Below are 16,297 nucleotides of genomic sequence, written 5' to 3' on the forward strand. Positions count from 1 at the left end.
ACAGTGTATTTTATGGGTTAAAAATACTTTATTCAGCCCAGCCGGTGTGGCTCACTGGTTGAGCATTGACCCATGCACCAAGAGGTCGCCGATTCAGTTCCCGGTCAGGGCACGTGCCTGGGTTGGGGGCTCGATCACCAGTGGTGGGCATGCAGGAGGCAGGCAATCGACATTCTCTCATTGATCTTTCTATGTTTCTCTCCCTCTCCCTTTCACTCTTTTTTTAAAAAACAAACAAACATATTTCTTTACAAAGAAAAGAACCAAAATGTTATAACAAATACTTTATTCGGTTAGAATGTATTTAAAGTCAAATTTTTAAATTTCTGTGAATAGCTATCACATCCCCTATTTAAGTTGACTGAGACTTCAGATAAATTATTTTTTTAAATAACTTGACTCTTTGCAAGAAATATATGTATAACTACATACAGCATGGAACTTCCCATTTGTTCCGCTGGGCCCGTGTGGTGAGTGTGAAGCAATTACCTGCCCTTCCTAGTGGGCGATGCATTTGGAAGAGATTTCGGTCCAAATTTCTTTATTTTGTAAGCTGAATAGAGGTTCTCAGATTTTGAAAATTGTTCCCTCAGGACAGTTTAAGAGTAAGATAATTTTAAAGGAGAAGCAAAGTAGATAGGAACCAACTTTAGGCTTAAATTAACCGTATCTGTCTTAATTTTAGCATAAAGGCCAATGTATCTTAGCTGGACCTCAATCAATGTACCAAAATGGATAGAATTTTAAAAATTCAATTTCAAATCAGAAAGAGTGACAAATTCATGAATAAAGGAAAAGGAAAGCGCCACGTAAAAGTATTTGTTTTCTTTCCCCCCTAGGTTTCTGTGATGGTGAGAACAATGGACATGGGGAAGGTACGGATTGGTCTTGCCACTGGGCTGGGCGGGATGCTGACGGTAGTTACATGACCTCCTTTCAACATGTGAACTAGTTGATGCTCATGTTTCAGAACTTCCCAAAGTGCTGACAACTACCAATGAGTTTAGTTGTCTGAGATGCTCTATTAAATTAGGGCTACCCGTGACCAAGGCCACGAGAAAGGAAGTGTATGGTGAGATTGTGTCATCTGATTCCCCATAATCCCAGTCACAGGGGTGTGCAGGGAAGCAGAGGTTGTCATCACATGAACATATTAATGACTTGGTCGCCCTGGCCAGTGTGGCTCAGTTGGTTGGGCATCTCCCCCTGTACCTAGAGGTTGCCGGTTCTATTCCGGATCAGGGCACATGCCCGTGTTGCGGGCTGGATTCCCAGTAGGGGGTGTGCAGGAGGCAGCTAATGATGTTTCATTCTCACATTGATGTTTCTCTCTCCCACTCCCTCTCTCTCTAAAAATCAATAAGAAATCTTTAAGGAAAAAGAAAATATTAATGAATTGGTCACTTACACCATTAGTTATTCCAGTATTCCTCCCTCCTCAGCTGCCTGTCTCTGCCCATTTAGAAAGTTTTGAGACTCTGTGATTGACACATGTAAATAAGCAGTGCGAGGAAAATGCAAATTGATTGCAAAATGAGATTGCAGGAGATACTGAGATTTATAAAACTGATCACAGTGATATTGGAGATTTACTGAATGTCGCTCAAAGCCAGTGATAAGTGAGGATCTGACACAATTCGTTTATTCATTCAGTGCCAGACGCTTTTTTCTTTTCCCTAAACCTTCATCATCTGAAATTTAATTTTCACAATCTAAAAGTGAACAACTAAATTAGGTCTACAATAAATTGCAGAGATAAGGACTCATGGGAGTATGCTATATGAGGTGCATCTCGCACCAGAGGCACAATTCTCCACCATCATCCTATTGAGTCCTTTTCCGGGCAAGCCATTTTAGGCCATGAGTAACATCATGAAAAGTTGAAACATCAGTAAACATCCACTAGGACAAATAAATAATTGGCTTCAAGCTTCTTTTCATCCCCGCAGTGGATCCTTTGAGGAATTCTCAATAAATCTTGGAAATGAAGACCAAATCAGTGAACTTCTCTAAGGAAGCAGTCCCCTTTAAGGCCTTCGCGTCTCCCCAGCCATATTCCTGTGACCAACCTCTTATGAGCAGTAACCTTGAGGCATGAAGCCGCCTCACTCAGCCCTTGAAACTTTTCCTGTCATCCATCAGTGCCGCAGAGAGCAATTGTTTATTCTCGAGTGTCTCCTTGTATTGCTTTATAAAGGCTCTCAAACCTATTATTCCTGCCGCCCAGTTTGCGAGTCAGCTGCAGAGCCGGGGGTGAGCTGGCACTGTTTCCAGCACTCCCTGTGCCGAAACGTCGCTGAATAGAATCAAGGCCCTGCCCTTGTGGACTTCACGTTTCCGAAGCCGTCCCTATTAAGGGTCAGACTAGGTAGCATTTGAAGAAAAGAAAATCCAGCAAGGATGTGGACAAAATGAGTTCTTCAGAAGAGAGTGGCTTGAGTATCCTGATTAAGAGAGAGACCTGGGACCGCTGATAAGCCTGGATATCTGAGTAGGAACGGCGCTGTCCTGATGGTGTGAGGTTGACTGTAAAGGCACCGAATGGGGCTCTGTTACTGCGCCCCCACCCTCCTTAACTCATTCTGAGAGGCCACCAGTGCAATCAGATCCTGAGTGTTAGTAAAAATAAGATAAACTTATTGTAGAATTTTTCTTTCATTTTTCAAATCTTTTTCTCAGAATTGACTCTGAAATTTTGGTCCCTATTTTTTTTTTTTAAATATATGTATTTCAGAGAGGAAGGGAGAGGGAGAGAGAGAGAGAAACATCCATGACGAGAGAGAATCATTGATCGGCTGCCTCCTGCACGCCCCCTGTTGGGGATCCAGCCCACAACCCAGACATGTGCCCTGACCAGGAATCGAACCGTGACCTCCTGGTTCATAGATCAATGCTCAACCACTGAGCCACGCCGACTGGGCTGGTCCCTGTTTTAAGTGACTTCTTTTTGGGGTTTGTTACCCATGGGTCTCCTGTGTGGGGCTAAAACAGACAGTCATGACATGACAGTCAAAGTGGAGCGCACGTGGTCACCAAACCCTAACTGCATGTGCAGTTCGAGCAGTCACCAGTGTCTCTAATGTTGAACCCCCTGCCTGGCATCAGGTCCCCTAATTCCTGAGGGCTGGCCCTCCCCTTGTCTTGCGGTCTCTCTCTGAGAACAACAATGAATATTTGTGAACTAAATCATTTTTTTCTCTCGAAGATCATTTCTTCGGCCAGTGTTGGGATGGCTGCCATCTAATGCAATGACTATGCTTCCCCCCACTTTAGTGATGTGTTTCCCTGGTTCATTGAAAGAAGAGAATCTGCTAAACGTTCCCACGCCACTGCCAAAGCAGCTGTGGGAGACCAAGGAGGTGGGTGAGCAGTCCTCACTGTGCTTGTTGTCACTGAATGTTTGCCCTTCAGCGGTCCCTGTGCATCCTGCGGCGGGGAAACGAGGAAATGGGGAAAAGGAAGGTAATTTCTTTGGGCACAGAGCTAGGAAGAACACACTAGGGGATGATGGTTCAAGTAAGAATGATCACATTTTGTTGGTAAGTTAGTACACTGATCTCTTGGCTTCCTAATTTGCATGTGAATGGACTCATTAAAAAAAAACAACACCAAACTATTAGTCCCCCCCATATATCATTCCTATTGCTAAACGCACTGAAACCTGGTTACAAGCCATAGGCAGACTTTGCTGTTTTGTGGCCAACACCCTCTACCAGTGACCCGCTTCTGTCCACAGCTGCTGCTTCACCAGATATCCCTTTTTTAAGTCAAGGGCATTTGACCTGAGTCCTCAGGGAGTCGGTAAACAAGTCATCTGTTTTAGGATTTCCATGAGTATTTGTGTCCGCTTGTGCTAGCTGCCCCCCACCGTGCTCCCGCTGTGGAGGGGGGAGGTCCCACGGTGCTGGGCTGGGCCCTTCTTCCCCTCGGGAAGCTGTGCTGCCTTTGAAAGAAAGCCGTTCACCCCCAGCCCTTAGTGATGCAGTTGCTCCTCGGTACTCGACTGCCCGCCTGCCTAGGCTGCCTCTGTCCAAGAAGGTCCTCGTCAGCATTGGCGTGGGCTTGACAGGTCTTTTGTAAAAGCGAGATGCATTGATGTTTCATCACTGGGGGGGAGGGAGAGAGATGATTTAAAGCTCATCTCCTTGCCCTGGCCGGTTTGGCTCAGTGGATAGAACATCTGCCTGCGGACCAAAGGGTCTTGGGTTCAATTGCAGTCAAGGGCATGTACCTTGGTCGCAGGCTCCTCCCCAGCCCGGGCCTTGGTCGGGGCTCGTGCAGGAGGCAACCAATCGATGTGTTTCTCTCACATCGGTATTTCTCTCTGTCTTTCCCTCTCTCTTCTACTCGCCCTAAAAATCAAAGGAAATATATCCTTGGGTGAGGATGAACAAAAATAAATAAATAAAATAAAATCCATCCCCTTAAGCAGAGGATAAGCAGTCGCACGTTGTCTTTTTGGCTGTGGAGACACAAGTTGTTTTGGAGGCTTTACCCCGAGGACAGTTACGTCTCCTCCAACAGAGAAGGCAGGGCAGCCACTCCTTCCCGAGTGCCCAGCCTCTCCCTGGGAGGAGGCACTCCTCTCCCTAATTCTTAAGGATTTGTTGTCCTCCGTCAATCATTTCTGGGAGAAGACTTGCGTCAATGGGTTCATTCATGGTTTTCACCATACAGTACATTGATTGAGCACCTTTTGCCAGACATTCTGGGTCCAGGGATTCTGCGGTAAACAAACACCAAAAACTCCCTTCCCCCAATTTATTTTCTAGTTGAAATATTTTCTTATGACAGTAATTTATTCTTTCTTCACCCTGTTTTATTTTTTATATTCTTTTCCTTTCAGGCCTATGGAAAAAGAATGTCTATTTAAAAGCTCTATATGGCCCTGGCCAATTTGGCTCAGTGGATAGAGTGTTGGCCTGTGGACCAAAGAGTCCTGGGTTCAGTTCCGGTCAAGGGCACATACCTCGGGCCTTGATCGAGGCACGTGCACGAGGCAACCAATCGATGTGTTTCTCTCATCGATGTTTCTCTCTGTCTTTCTCTCTCTCTTCTACTCTCCCTAAAAATCAATGGAAAAATACCCTCTGGTGAGGATGAACAAACCAGAAAATAATAATAAGCTCTGTATATAAAACATTGGCCTTTCTGAAGGAAATACTATTCATCTAGAAGAGAAGTTAATAAAGCATCAAATTAAGAAAATGTTAATGTTCTGCCTCCCTTGTGCCTGGAGAAGTCTAGTTAGAACTTAAAGGGCCGCTGTGTGAGGTGCTGCTAACTGCCTCTCGCTTGCACTGACTGGAGCCCCAAGATACTTACAAAGACACTTCTAAGAGCTTGATTTTGGCTTTTCAGTGAGTAAGCCCAGCTTCTGTCTCTCCCCAGATTCAGTCGCTGTCAGGGCGCCCTCGATCCTGTGATGTTGCAGGTGGCAGGTAAGTAATGCTCTTTCTGTTCATGGCTCGGGGACTGTCCCAAGGTTTTCCCGAAAGGAAAGTCTTGCTACTTTGGCACAGAACTCTGCAAAACTTCCCTCGTTATGTGTACATTGAAAGTCAACGGGATTTTCATGAAAACAACAGCTCTCATTGGTACTCACTATTTCAGTTATTTAAAGTAATTATATTACATAACTGCAGTAATAAATAAAACTGCCATACATATGTTTGTGAATAACACGACTGACTCTTGGTAAACACACGACTTGAAGCAGAAGCGCGTAGGCGTGGCGAACCCACCAGCCGCACGCGGTGGGCACCTGGCACCCTTTTTGACTGTTCAGCGCGTCATAACTCGCCTCTCCGTCTCCAGGCTCTGCCTCTTGCACCCCGGCCTCCACGCCCCCGAGTCTTAGCCACACTGTCCTCAGAATGACTGCGCATGTCTCTCCCTGCTTCCTGCCTTCCACAGGCTTCTTGCCGTCCGCGCGTAGCTTTCGCCTCATATGCTCTCTGCCTGCTTCTATAGGGCCGTCTCCCGTCAGCACCCGCCCCTCTTAAACTTGACCTTCCTGTGGTGTCTGAGTTCCTGGGCACACTGTGTGGCTTCGCGCCTTTCTGCTTTGCCCACGCTGTGAACTTGCCTGGAATGGTTTTTCCTGCATAAATTCACCATGTGAATTCTTTGGCCTTCAAACTGAGCTCCGATGGCCCCAGGAAGCCCCCTCCAGCCTGCTGGTCGTTGTCCCCACGCCTTATGCTGCCAGGCTCTGTCACTGTGCTACTGGATGGTATGACATTGCAAGTTCTTTTCTATTTATTTACTCACCTATTCATTCATTTATTTTAAGCAAGTTATTTTCTTTTGGGCTCTATCTCCCTGCTTTGGCCAAGTCTCTTGGGGGCCCATTATCAGTATCTGGTACCGGGGACGTGCTCTACGGATCATGCTGTATTGAGTGGAGTGTCCTCAATTGAATTCCTTCCCTCCCGCCTCTTCCTGAAGCAGCCATAGCTTCCTACTGGGTCTCCCTGCTGTCTTTCTGCTCCCTTAAGCCATCCTCCACACTGTAATTGAAAAACTGTATCCTGGAAGGTACCTGGTTGATTCAGAGATACTGTGTGTGTGTGTGTGTGTGTGTGTGTGTGTGTGTGTGTGTGTGTGTATAGGAAAGAGAATTTAGAAACCTAGCAAACAGAACCGTGTAAATTGCACAGCAGTGCCTTTATATGGTGCTTTATAATTTCTAAAGTGCTTTTACGTCAATTATTTCATCCGGTCTTGGAAAATACTCCTATAAAGTGGGTATAGATGCATCCTCCGTCCAACCCAACAGGTAAGGAGTAGCCCTGCGGAGGGGGTGAGCCGAGGAGGCAAGTTCTCAGGACGAGGCGGAGGCAGAGCTTACACGAGGACTTGGATCTTTGACTGCTTTTATTTGATGAGGGAACGTATCAGACCTGTCCTAGTCCCCAAAGCCTAACGATTTTAGAAAGTAACACTTATCTTTCCCTTTTCAGCGCTTTTCCACACAACAGTCCAAACATGGGCCTCTCCCCCTTTCTGGGGACCCTGAACACCGGAGGGTCCCTGCCAGACTTAACCAACCTGCACTACTCGACGCCCCTGCCGGCCTCCCTGGACACCGGCAACCCCCTCTTTGGTGGCATGAGTATGGGGAACAGTGTGGGCAACCTTCCTGCTGCTATGACTCACCTGGGCATCAGAAGCTCTTCTGGTAAGTGTCCCCTGCTCTGTGGGACCCTGCCCGTGCCCACTGGTGGCTTCCTCACAGGTGGGGCCCAGCCAGGTGGCCTGGTAGTGGAGTGTGGAGTGACCACATCCTGTTCTTGTAGGTCCTGGCCCTGCTAACATGTTGCTCTGGTGGCCCAGTGTCTGCTGGGTACTGTACGCCTGGAACAGCTCTGCTAAGCCTCCTTCTTTATCGTCTTCAGCAGCCCCTGTATCCCGGGGACTTGGAGAATAAGACTTGAGAGTCAAGAAATGAGTGTCAGTTCTAGTCTGTGCCGGCCGAGCAGTGTTAGTGGCTCTTACCAAATATCACGTGATGATATGTAATCATTACAGCCATCTCTAGATCCCTCCAATTTCCCATTGGATTTCAAAAGAACGTTTTGAATTTTAGAAAATTTACAGTGAATACCATGACAATATTTATACTTAAATAGATGCATATATTTAATAGAAATCTACTACAGTTCCAAATAATTGGCTCAAATTTTCAGAAGGGCTAAAAGATGCGGCATGTGGCTGTATTAAAATGCTACCCGTAATGTGACTTGGGTGTTTCTATCTTCTATAATAATAAAAGCATAATATGCTAATTAGACCAGACGTCCTTCAGGACGACCTTCCGGATAAAGCTGGGGCTGCAAGGGAAGCCTGGGTCCCGGGTGCCAGAGGGAAGCCGGTGCCGGCAGCTGGGGGAAGGAAGGCCTACTCTTGCACGAATTTCGTGCATCGGGCCTCTGGTATGAATGTAAGTGTCCACAGCTCAGACCCATGGGACTACATTTGCTGGAGCCCTGACATGCGCTGTCAGTGTGTGGGCAGGTGTTACTACTCCCTCTCACACTCGGTGTGCGGTACGGCCCTGGCAGGAACGGTCCTAAGGATTGTGTGGACCTTTCGAAGGGTCCTTGGTGAGGGTCTGTCTGTGTAAGTGTCTACAGCTCAGACCCATGGGACTACATTTGCTTGAGCTCTGGCATGCGCTCTGTCAGTGTGTGGGCAGGTGTTACTACTCCCTCTCACACTCGGTGTGCGGTACGGCCCTGGCAGGAACGGTCCTAAGGATTGTGTGGACCTTTCGAAGGGTCCTTGGTGAGGGTCTGTCTGTGGGAAAGTGCTTGCTGGTTTCCACTCTGGGTTCAGCAGGACGCGTCTACATGGATCAGCTCACCACTCACGGGAGAGTGGCCCTCTCTGGGCGGTCCCTGGAAGGCTCTGATGATTTGCAGTCGTGCTGCCGGGGCGCAACATGACTTTAGGTTTGAAGAAGGGATTTCAGTGAGCACCTTTATTCTTGGTTCTTCAGGTCATTTTTTTATCCTGCTGCTTTACTTATGTGACTCTGCTCGTTCTCTATGAAAAAAGACATTAGAGATCACATAGGTCACGTCACGTCGGGATTTAGCCCTCCTGGGTCTTGGTATCGCCTCCAACCTTGGACTTCAGTTGCAAATCCTGAGCTTAATCACTTGCTGTTATTTTCCTCAAACAAGCATTACTTTGTCCAGAGCGTCCAGAACCAGGGTCAGCTTTTTCTAGTTCCTGTGCATGGAACTTAAAACGCATGGGACACAAAGTCGCACATATTTTTTTAAAGATGTTTGTGCTTTCTTTTTTTTCTGAATGAGTGGGTTTTTTAAAAAAATGAATCATATCTTTAGCTCTAATTCTAATTCTTTTTTTTTTTTTTAAACCTTAGCTGTGGATATGTTTGCTTTGTGTTGCTATTGTTTTATTTTAGAGAGAGGAAGGAAGAGAGAAAGAGACATCGCTCAATTGGTTGCCTCCTTTACGTGCCCCGAACAGGGATTGAACCTGCAACCTAGGTAGGTGCCTTGTCTGGAAATCAAAGCTCTTGGTGTACAGGATGACGCTCCAACCAACTGAGCCACTGGCCAGGGCTGTTCTAATTCTTTTTTTTTTTAAATATATTTTATTGATTTTTTTTTTACAGAGAGGAAGGGAGAGGGATAAAGAGCCAGAAACATCAATGAGAGAGAAACATTGATCAGCTGCCTCCTGCACGCCCCCCACTGGGGATGTGCCCACAACCAAGGTACATGCCCTTGACTGGAATCGAACCCGGGACCCTTGAGTCCGCAGGCCGACGCTCCATCCACTGAGCCAAACCAGTTCTGGCAGGGCTGTTCTAATTCTTATTTGACCAGCCTTATCTCCGACCTTTACATGGGAAGTTGAGTTGTGCAATACTACTTAGGGTTTATTAGAGACGTCTTTCCTACCTTTTAAAAATTATTTGCCAGCTAAAAATGCTTTTGTTTCTTCTTCATTTTCATAATTTTTATCTAGCACTCAATTTAAAAAATATATATTTTTATTGATTTCAGAGAGAAAGGGATAGAGAGAGAGAGAAACATCTATGATGAGAGACTATCATTGATCAGCTGCCTCCTGCACGCCCCCTACTGGGGATGGAGCCCAAAACCTGGGCATGTGCCCTGACCTGGAATCCAACTGTGACTTCCTGGTTCATAGGTCAACACTCAACCACTGAGCCACACCGGCTGGGCTAACACTCAATTTCTTTATCAACATAAAACAGTACCACTTCACCTGCTGGTCCAAGAGTGATGGGCTGAGCTGTGAAACATGGGTGTTTCCCATTAAGATACTCAGCAGCAGCATTCATTCACGGAGTGAAGCCACTCTGTCAGGCCCCATGCCAGGTGCCCAGGACCCAACAGGGCACAGGACAGTGCCCCTGGCCTCCTCCAACTTGTGCCCCAGCTCCCTGTGTCATGCAGATGCCTTCCCCAAACGCTCTTGCTCATGCTAAAACTTACATTAAGCATCAGCAAAATAACATTAAGCACCAGCAAAAGCTTCCTTTCCCCTGAATCAGAACAGACTGTGATGAACAGTTTCTTGGGAGCCAGGAAATCAAAGAAAAAGGCACCGAGGGGCAGGAGACATGGAGGGTGTCTCTTCCTGTGACCCTCTGGGTGCTCAGGATGTTGACAGGCCACACTGAGGCAGCTCCCTGAGAGCCACGCCTCCAAGGAAGCAAGCTCTCCGAAGCAGCAGAGGGTTCGGCAGTGTGCCTGGGACCGAGGCACGCAGGGCTCTGAGCTGGGTTTGTGGCTCTGGCCCGTGTTGCTCAGTGGATAGAACGTTGGCCTATGGACTGAAGGGTCCCAGGTTTGAGTCCGGTCAAGGGCACGTACCTCGGTTGGCTCCTTCCCGGCCCCGGCCCTGGTTGGGGGTGTGCAGGAGGCAACCAATCGATGTGTCTCTCTCACATCAATGTTTCTGTCTTTCTCTCTCTCTCCCACTTTCTCTAAAAATCAATGGAAAAATATCCTCCGGTGAGGATTAAGAAAATAAAATGAACTGAGTTTGTGGTACAGCCCTGGCTCCTCTCCCTGGGCTGGAGCTAAGCACATTGCACATTGGCCTCCACTACCCACTCTTACCTGGTCCTGCCCCCCCGACCCCCACCCCCATCCGTTACACGATCACCTTCCTCTCAAGAAAACCATTCCCTGGTGGGGGTTTCCGTGCCGCTGGTACATCTGATACATGTTCAGTGGGAGTCTCCCAGGAGCTCCTCCACACAGAATCCTCATCACATCGTAGGAAATGATGTTTTCTTTAATCTTAGAAAACGAGCGATTTGGTCTGAAATTATGACAAGTAACTTGGAATTTGTTCTCTCCTAGGTCTCCAGAGCTCCCGGAGTAACCCCTCCCTCCAGGCCACACTCAGCAAGACAGCGCTTTCCTCTTCCCTGAACAGCCACCCGCAGACCTCGCCCAGCGCCTCTACGCTTCACCCTTCACTGCGCCTCTTCTCCCTCAGCAACCCCTCTCTCCCCACCACAAACCTGAGCGGCCCCTCTCGGCGCAGGCAGCCTCCCGTCAGCCCTCTCACGCTCTCTCCGGGCCCCGAAGCACATCAGGGTTTCTGCAGACAGCTCTCTTCCACCAGCCCCATGAACCCCTATCCTGCCTCGCAGGTAAACATCGCTTCGGCGAAACGGACTGAAGATGGAGGAATCGCTTTCCTTCTCTCTGATTTTGGACTGAGTCCATTACACCCAGTTTGTCCATGAGGTCACTTATATGTGAAATCAGAGCGGAAATGTGAATAGTTCAGAATGCATTACTGATTTCCCAAGAGCAGGCCTGTGTTGATTATTCTTAAGCAAACATTGAACAGTTTGCAGGCGTTGTAACTCTCAAAGTTGGGGTTGGGGGAAAGTGGTAAGGTATAGAGGACGCAACCCAGGTCTGCTCTGCCTACCTTAGCTCAGGGAAGCAGGTATGGCAAGTCAATCATTGGCTCTCTACGTACTTTATTTATTTTTTTAAATATTCGTATTGATTTCAGAGAGAGGGAGAGAGATAGAGACATCAGTGATGAGAGAGAATCATTGATTGGTTGCCTCCTGCATGTCCCACACTGGGGATCTAGCCGGCAACCGGGCATGTGCCCTGAATGGGAATCAAACCCAGGACCTCCTGGTTCATAGGTCAACGCTCAACCACTGAGCCATGCAGGCCAGGCAGCTCTCTACGTACTTTAAACCACAAGGAAAAGCCAAAGAAGATGGTGACTATCTCCCTAAAGCTTTGCTAGTGGACCTCGTCCCTAACTGTGACTGCAGAGTGAGAAACAGGACTTTTATTGCTCATGAAAGAGTAGGTGTAATAAGGGTCATGTCGCCATGAAAGACCCAAAGAAGCCTGGTTAGGAGGAGGCTGAAGTCCGAAGCCTGTCACAGAAGCTCATGTTTTCATAGCTGTTTTTATCCTAAGCTCTGAGGGTGGTTTCCTTACCAGAATCATCAATGAATATATTTTTAACCTGTTGGTCACTCCCTAGATACATTATAACATCACTCACTAACCACTTCTCCAAAAATGAGTAATGGCTTAGCGAGGGGGAGTGGACCGCACACAATGGAAGGATTGGCAATCCAGTTATTAGTCATTCTGTACCAATTACCAGCTACGGGATCTTGATTATATGAGTAATCCCTTTGGGGAGAGGGTATTTCATAATTGTTTTTTAATGGTTCTTTTTATGCTATTAATTTTATTTTGCAAAATTATTTGACAGGCTATGAAAAATATTACTCAGGCTTCCTAGATACATTTTAAGAAGACTATATGGATAGAGAGCATCTTTCTTCAGATGTTTCCATTTTTAAATTCGCTTTATATTTGTTTTTGTTTTTTAAATCATTGTTGTTCATGCTTATAATTTAAAAAGTCAAGAAGTTCTAAGGGACTTGTTGTGAAGTTAGAGTTGTTTCCCCTCCCCCCATATTTCTCTCTCCCTGGAGATGACTGCGTTCAACCACTTTAGCTCATCTCTTTGGTTTAACCACATTATTTCAAGCTTATTTCGTCCTACAATGTTAGTGTTAGGTGTTATCTAGTGACATTCTACCACGGAAGATTAGTGCTTTGTTCTCCTTCAGCTCTCCCAGTCCTCCCACACACACACACACACATATTTCCTCCTCCTCCTCCTTCTCCACCGTGTGGTTTATTTTGATTTTGATTAGAGCAGTACTCCGTGTGTAATGTTTTCATAGTTATAATAATGTAGTCCGAGTTTAACTATATAGTACACTATGAAATAACAAAGTACCATTTTTTTTTCCTCCTGGGTTTTAATAAATATCTTACTTTGTTAGTTTGGTTCTATGTATATATTACTAATTCAATCCCAAACGCTTGGAATTGGGTAGGTCTTTTCTTAATACAGCTAAAAACAAGTCCTCCAGCCCAGCCGGTGTGGCTTAGTAGTTGAGTGTCATCCTGTGAACCAGGAGGTCAAGGTTGGATTCCCGGTCAGGGCACATGCCTGGGTTATGGGCTGGATCCCCAGTGTGGGGCATGCAGGAGGCAGCCAATAAATAATTCTTTCTCATTATTGATGTTTCTATCTCTCTCTCTCCCTCTGCTTTCCTCTCGGAAATCAATAAAAATATATTTAAAAAAATAAAAGCGAAAACTGTAGTAGCTTTACAAAATAGAGTACACGGCATGATTTAAATGTCTTTATCCTATCCACCATTTCATTGATAACTGACTGGATATAGAATGCTAAATTTGAAATAATTTTCTCTTGAGATGTGAAAGTTATTAATCCATTGTCAATTTAGTTTCTAGAGAAATCCACTTTTATTCTGATTCATAAAACTTTGAATGAAATCTCCCTTCTCTTTTTTTCTCTGGAGGCTTATAGGATCTTCTTTTTGTCCCCAGTTTTCTGAAATTTCAGAATAACATGGCTTGTTTGACATGAGTCTGGATATTTGGTGGCTTTCTTCAATCTGAAAACTCACATCCTTCTTTTCTGGGAAATTTTCTTTTTCTTTTTTGGTTAATCTTCACTGAGCATATATTTTTTCCCTATTCATTTGAGAGAGAGTGGAAGGAAGAGAGGAGGGAGGGAGGGAGACCCCCCCATTCATTTTAGAGAGAGTGAAAGGGAGAGAGGAGGGAGGGAGAGAGAGAGAAACATCGATGTGAGAGACACCCAGCCATTGGTTGCCTCCTGCACATGCCAGGGCCCAAGCCAGGATCAGGCTTGCAACCCAGGTACATGCCCTTGACCGGGAATTGAACCTGGACCCTTTGGTCCGTGGGCCGATGCTCTAACCATTGAGCAACCAGTCAGGGTGGAAATTTTCTTTCATTATTTCTTTGATGGTTTCTTGACCTGAGAACCGAGTTGGGAACAAAAAGTGGAGGGCTCAAGTTTAATAGCGAGCCTTCTCATAAACGGTGTTTTCAGGAAAGCGCCTCAACGGGTGCAGTCGGTGAGCCCTGCCCAGAGAGCGTTTGTTGTCCTCTCTCAAGAGTAGAGCCCTCCCCTCTCCTGCAGGCCAGGGCTCAGAAGCCCGCCTGCTTCTCACCTGAACTGTGACAAGATCCTCCTGGCTCCAGCGCTGCCCCCATTCCCACTGCCTGGGGATCCTGAGTGTAAATCAGATTGCGTCTTGCTTTCTCACTGCCGGCGTAGCCGTGGCCTTCCCAGCTCCACCAAGCCAGTCGCTTCTTCACCATCTGCTTTTCATTTTCCAAACCGTGTTGGGTTTCCTTCTCTCCTGGTATCTTTGTCCTCGTGTTGTTGGTTATTTTGTTGTTGTTATTGTTTTAGTGTTGTTTACGAATGTTTAGCGTTGCTTAATGTTGTTTTAGTTTTGGGAGACTGTAGAGTTAAATGCTTTTTTTTAATCTCCCATCTTTAATTAGAATTTATGGCTTAAAAAACAACAACATGGCCCTAGCTGGTTTGGCTCAGTGGATAGAGCGTTGGCCTGTGGACTGAAGGGTCTCAGGTTCGATTCCAGTCAAGGGCACATGCCTGGGTTGCCAGCTTAGTCCCCAGTAGGGGGCGTGCAGGAGGCAGCCAGTCGATGATTCTCTCTCATCATTGATGTTTCTGTATCTTTCTCTCTCTCCCTTCCTCTCTGAAGCCAATAAAAATATATTAAAAAAACAAACAAAAAATCATAAAATATATTAAAAAACAAACAAACAAAAAAAAACCCCAACAACATGGCTTTTATTGAGAGGAAACTGGTAAATTGGCTGGGTTTTTTGTTTTTCGGGACAATAGAAATTGTCATGGAGTGGGAAATGCTTTGTGGGGAAGTGAGAGTCGAGATACCCTTTGAAGGAGCAGAACTAGCTTCTCAGCCCAGCACAAACTGCCCAGGCGGAGGTCTTTCCTCACCGTGACGTCTCCTCATCTTAAAGGACTCAGACAAGGAACTCGGAAGCTCCGCTACTCAGTGACTTTGTTTTCCAGATGGTGTCCTCCGATGGGAGCCCGCTTACCTTCCTGCCCACAGACGCCCAAGCTCAAGTGTCCCCACCTCCCCCGTACCCCACACCCCAGGAGCTCCCCCAGCGTCTCCTACAGCAGCCCCACGCCCCGGAGCCCCCACAGCAGCCACAGGCAGCCCCGTCCCTGCCGCAGCCAGACTTCCAGCTCCTCACGGGCCAGGTGAGTCCCGGCAGGAGCACCGGGCTGGAGGGAAGGCTTATTTCACCCTGCCCTGACTTCAACTAAACGCCCCTCCTTATTCCCTGAAGGGCTCGTCTTTGACCAGCTTCTTCCCAGACGTGAGCTTTGACCAGCAGTCCATGAGGCCGGGCCCAGCTTTTACTCAGCAGGTGAGCTGATGCCCTGCCTCTTCTCAGAGCAGGAACTGCTCAGTGTGCGGGACCCACACCAGGCGGACCAGGCTCACTCCGTCTCTGATTCAGCTGTGCTGGGTGCCCGGGAGAACCGGGATCTGCCCCGGCCCCGAGGAGACTGTCAGCCTCAGCAGAGGAACTGTGTGAACACGTGATGGCGGCTCGTGGTGGCTCTCTAGTCAGAACGGTAGCACGTTCATACTGGCAGGGGCCACAGCAGCCCACTGACCGGTCATGTTGTGGAGACTAAGACCACAGAGGGCCTTAGCCTGAGGCCTCCTTGCTGAGCCCAGCGCAGTGTGGGGGCGGCCTCCTGGGAGGCTGGGTCCTGGCGGGGCAGTCCTTCCCTGGATAGTGCCAGTCAGCCGTTTGCTTTGCTTTGCAATCTTTCCATACACTGGCCTTTAAAAAAATTTTTTTTAATATATTTCTTTATTGATTTCAGAGAGCGAGATAGAAATATCAATGATGAGAGAGAATCATTGATCGGCTGCCTCCTGCACACCCCCTACTGGGGATCGAGCCCGAAACCCAGGCATGTGCCCTTGGCCGGAATCGAACCTGGGACCCTTCAGTCCGCAGGCTGATGCTCTATTCACTGAGCCAAACTGGCTAGGGCTAAAAAAAACTTTTTAAAAATTATTTGTATTGATTTCAGAGAGGAAGGGAGAGAGAGATAGAAACATCAATGATGAGAGAGAATCATAGTTCGGCTGCCTCCTGTACGCCCCAAACTGGGGATAGAGCCCGAAACCCGGGCATGTGCCCTGCCTCCCTCCTGCACGCCCCACACGGGATGGAGCCCGAAACCCGGGCATGTGCCCTGACCTGGAATCCAACTGTGACCTGGTTCATAGATCGACACTCAACCACTGAGCCACACCGCTGGGCACACTGACCATTTTTAACATCCCGGG

General features: G+C 47.2%; 1 protein-coding gene across 1 annotated transcript in view; it reads left to right on the forward strand.

Moving 5' to 3' along the window:
* CRTC3 (CREB regulated transcription coactivator 3) overlaps positions 1-16,297 on the forward strand; it is a 101,521-nt gene that overhangs the window by 82,015 nt on the left and 3,209 nt on the right. Inside the window, exons 7-13 of the mRNA XM_014549590.1 lie at positions 840-875; positions 3,274-3,359; positions 5,392-5,441; positions 6,966-7,183; positions 10,878-11,173; positions 14,989-15,186; positions 15,276-15,356. Of these exons, the coding sequence (XP_014405076.1) occupies positions 840-875; positions 3,274-3,359; positions 5,392-5,441; positions 6,966-7,183; positions 10,878-11,173; positions 14,989-15,186; positions 15,276-15,356 (965 nt within the window). The remainder of the gene's footprint in view (positions 1-839; positions 876-3,273; positions 3,360-5,391; positions 5,442-6,965; positions 7,184-10,877; positions 11,174-14,988; positions 15,187-15,275; positions 15,357-16,297) is intronic.

Source organism: Myotis brandtii, unplaced genomic scaffold (assembly GCF_000412655.1).
Source record: "Myotis brandtii unplaced genomic scaffold, ASM41265v1 scaffold561, whole genome shotgun sequence".
NCBI classification, from domain to species: domain Eukaryota; kingdom Metazoa; phylum Chordata; class Mammalia; order Chiroptera; family Vespertilionidae; genus Myotis; species Myotis brandtii.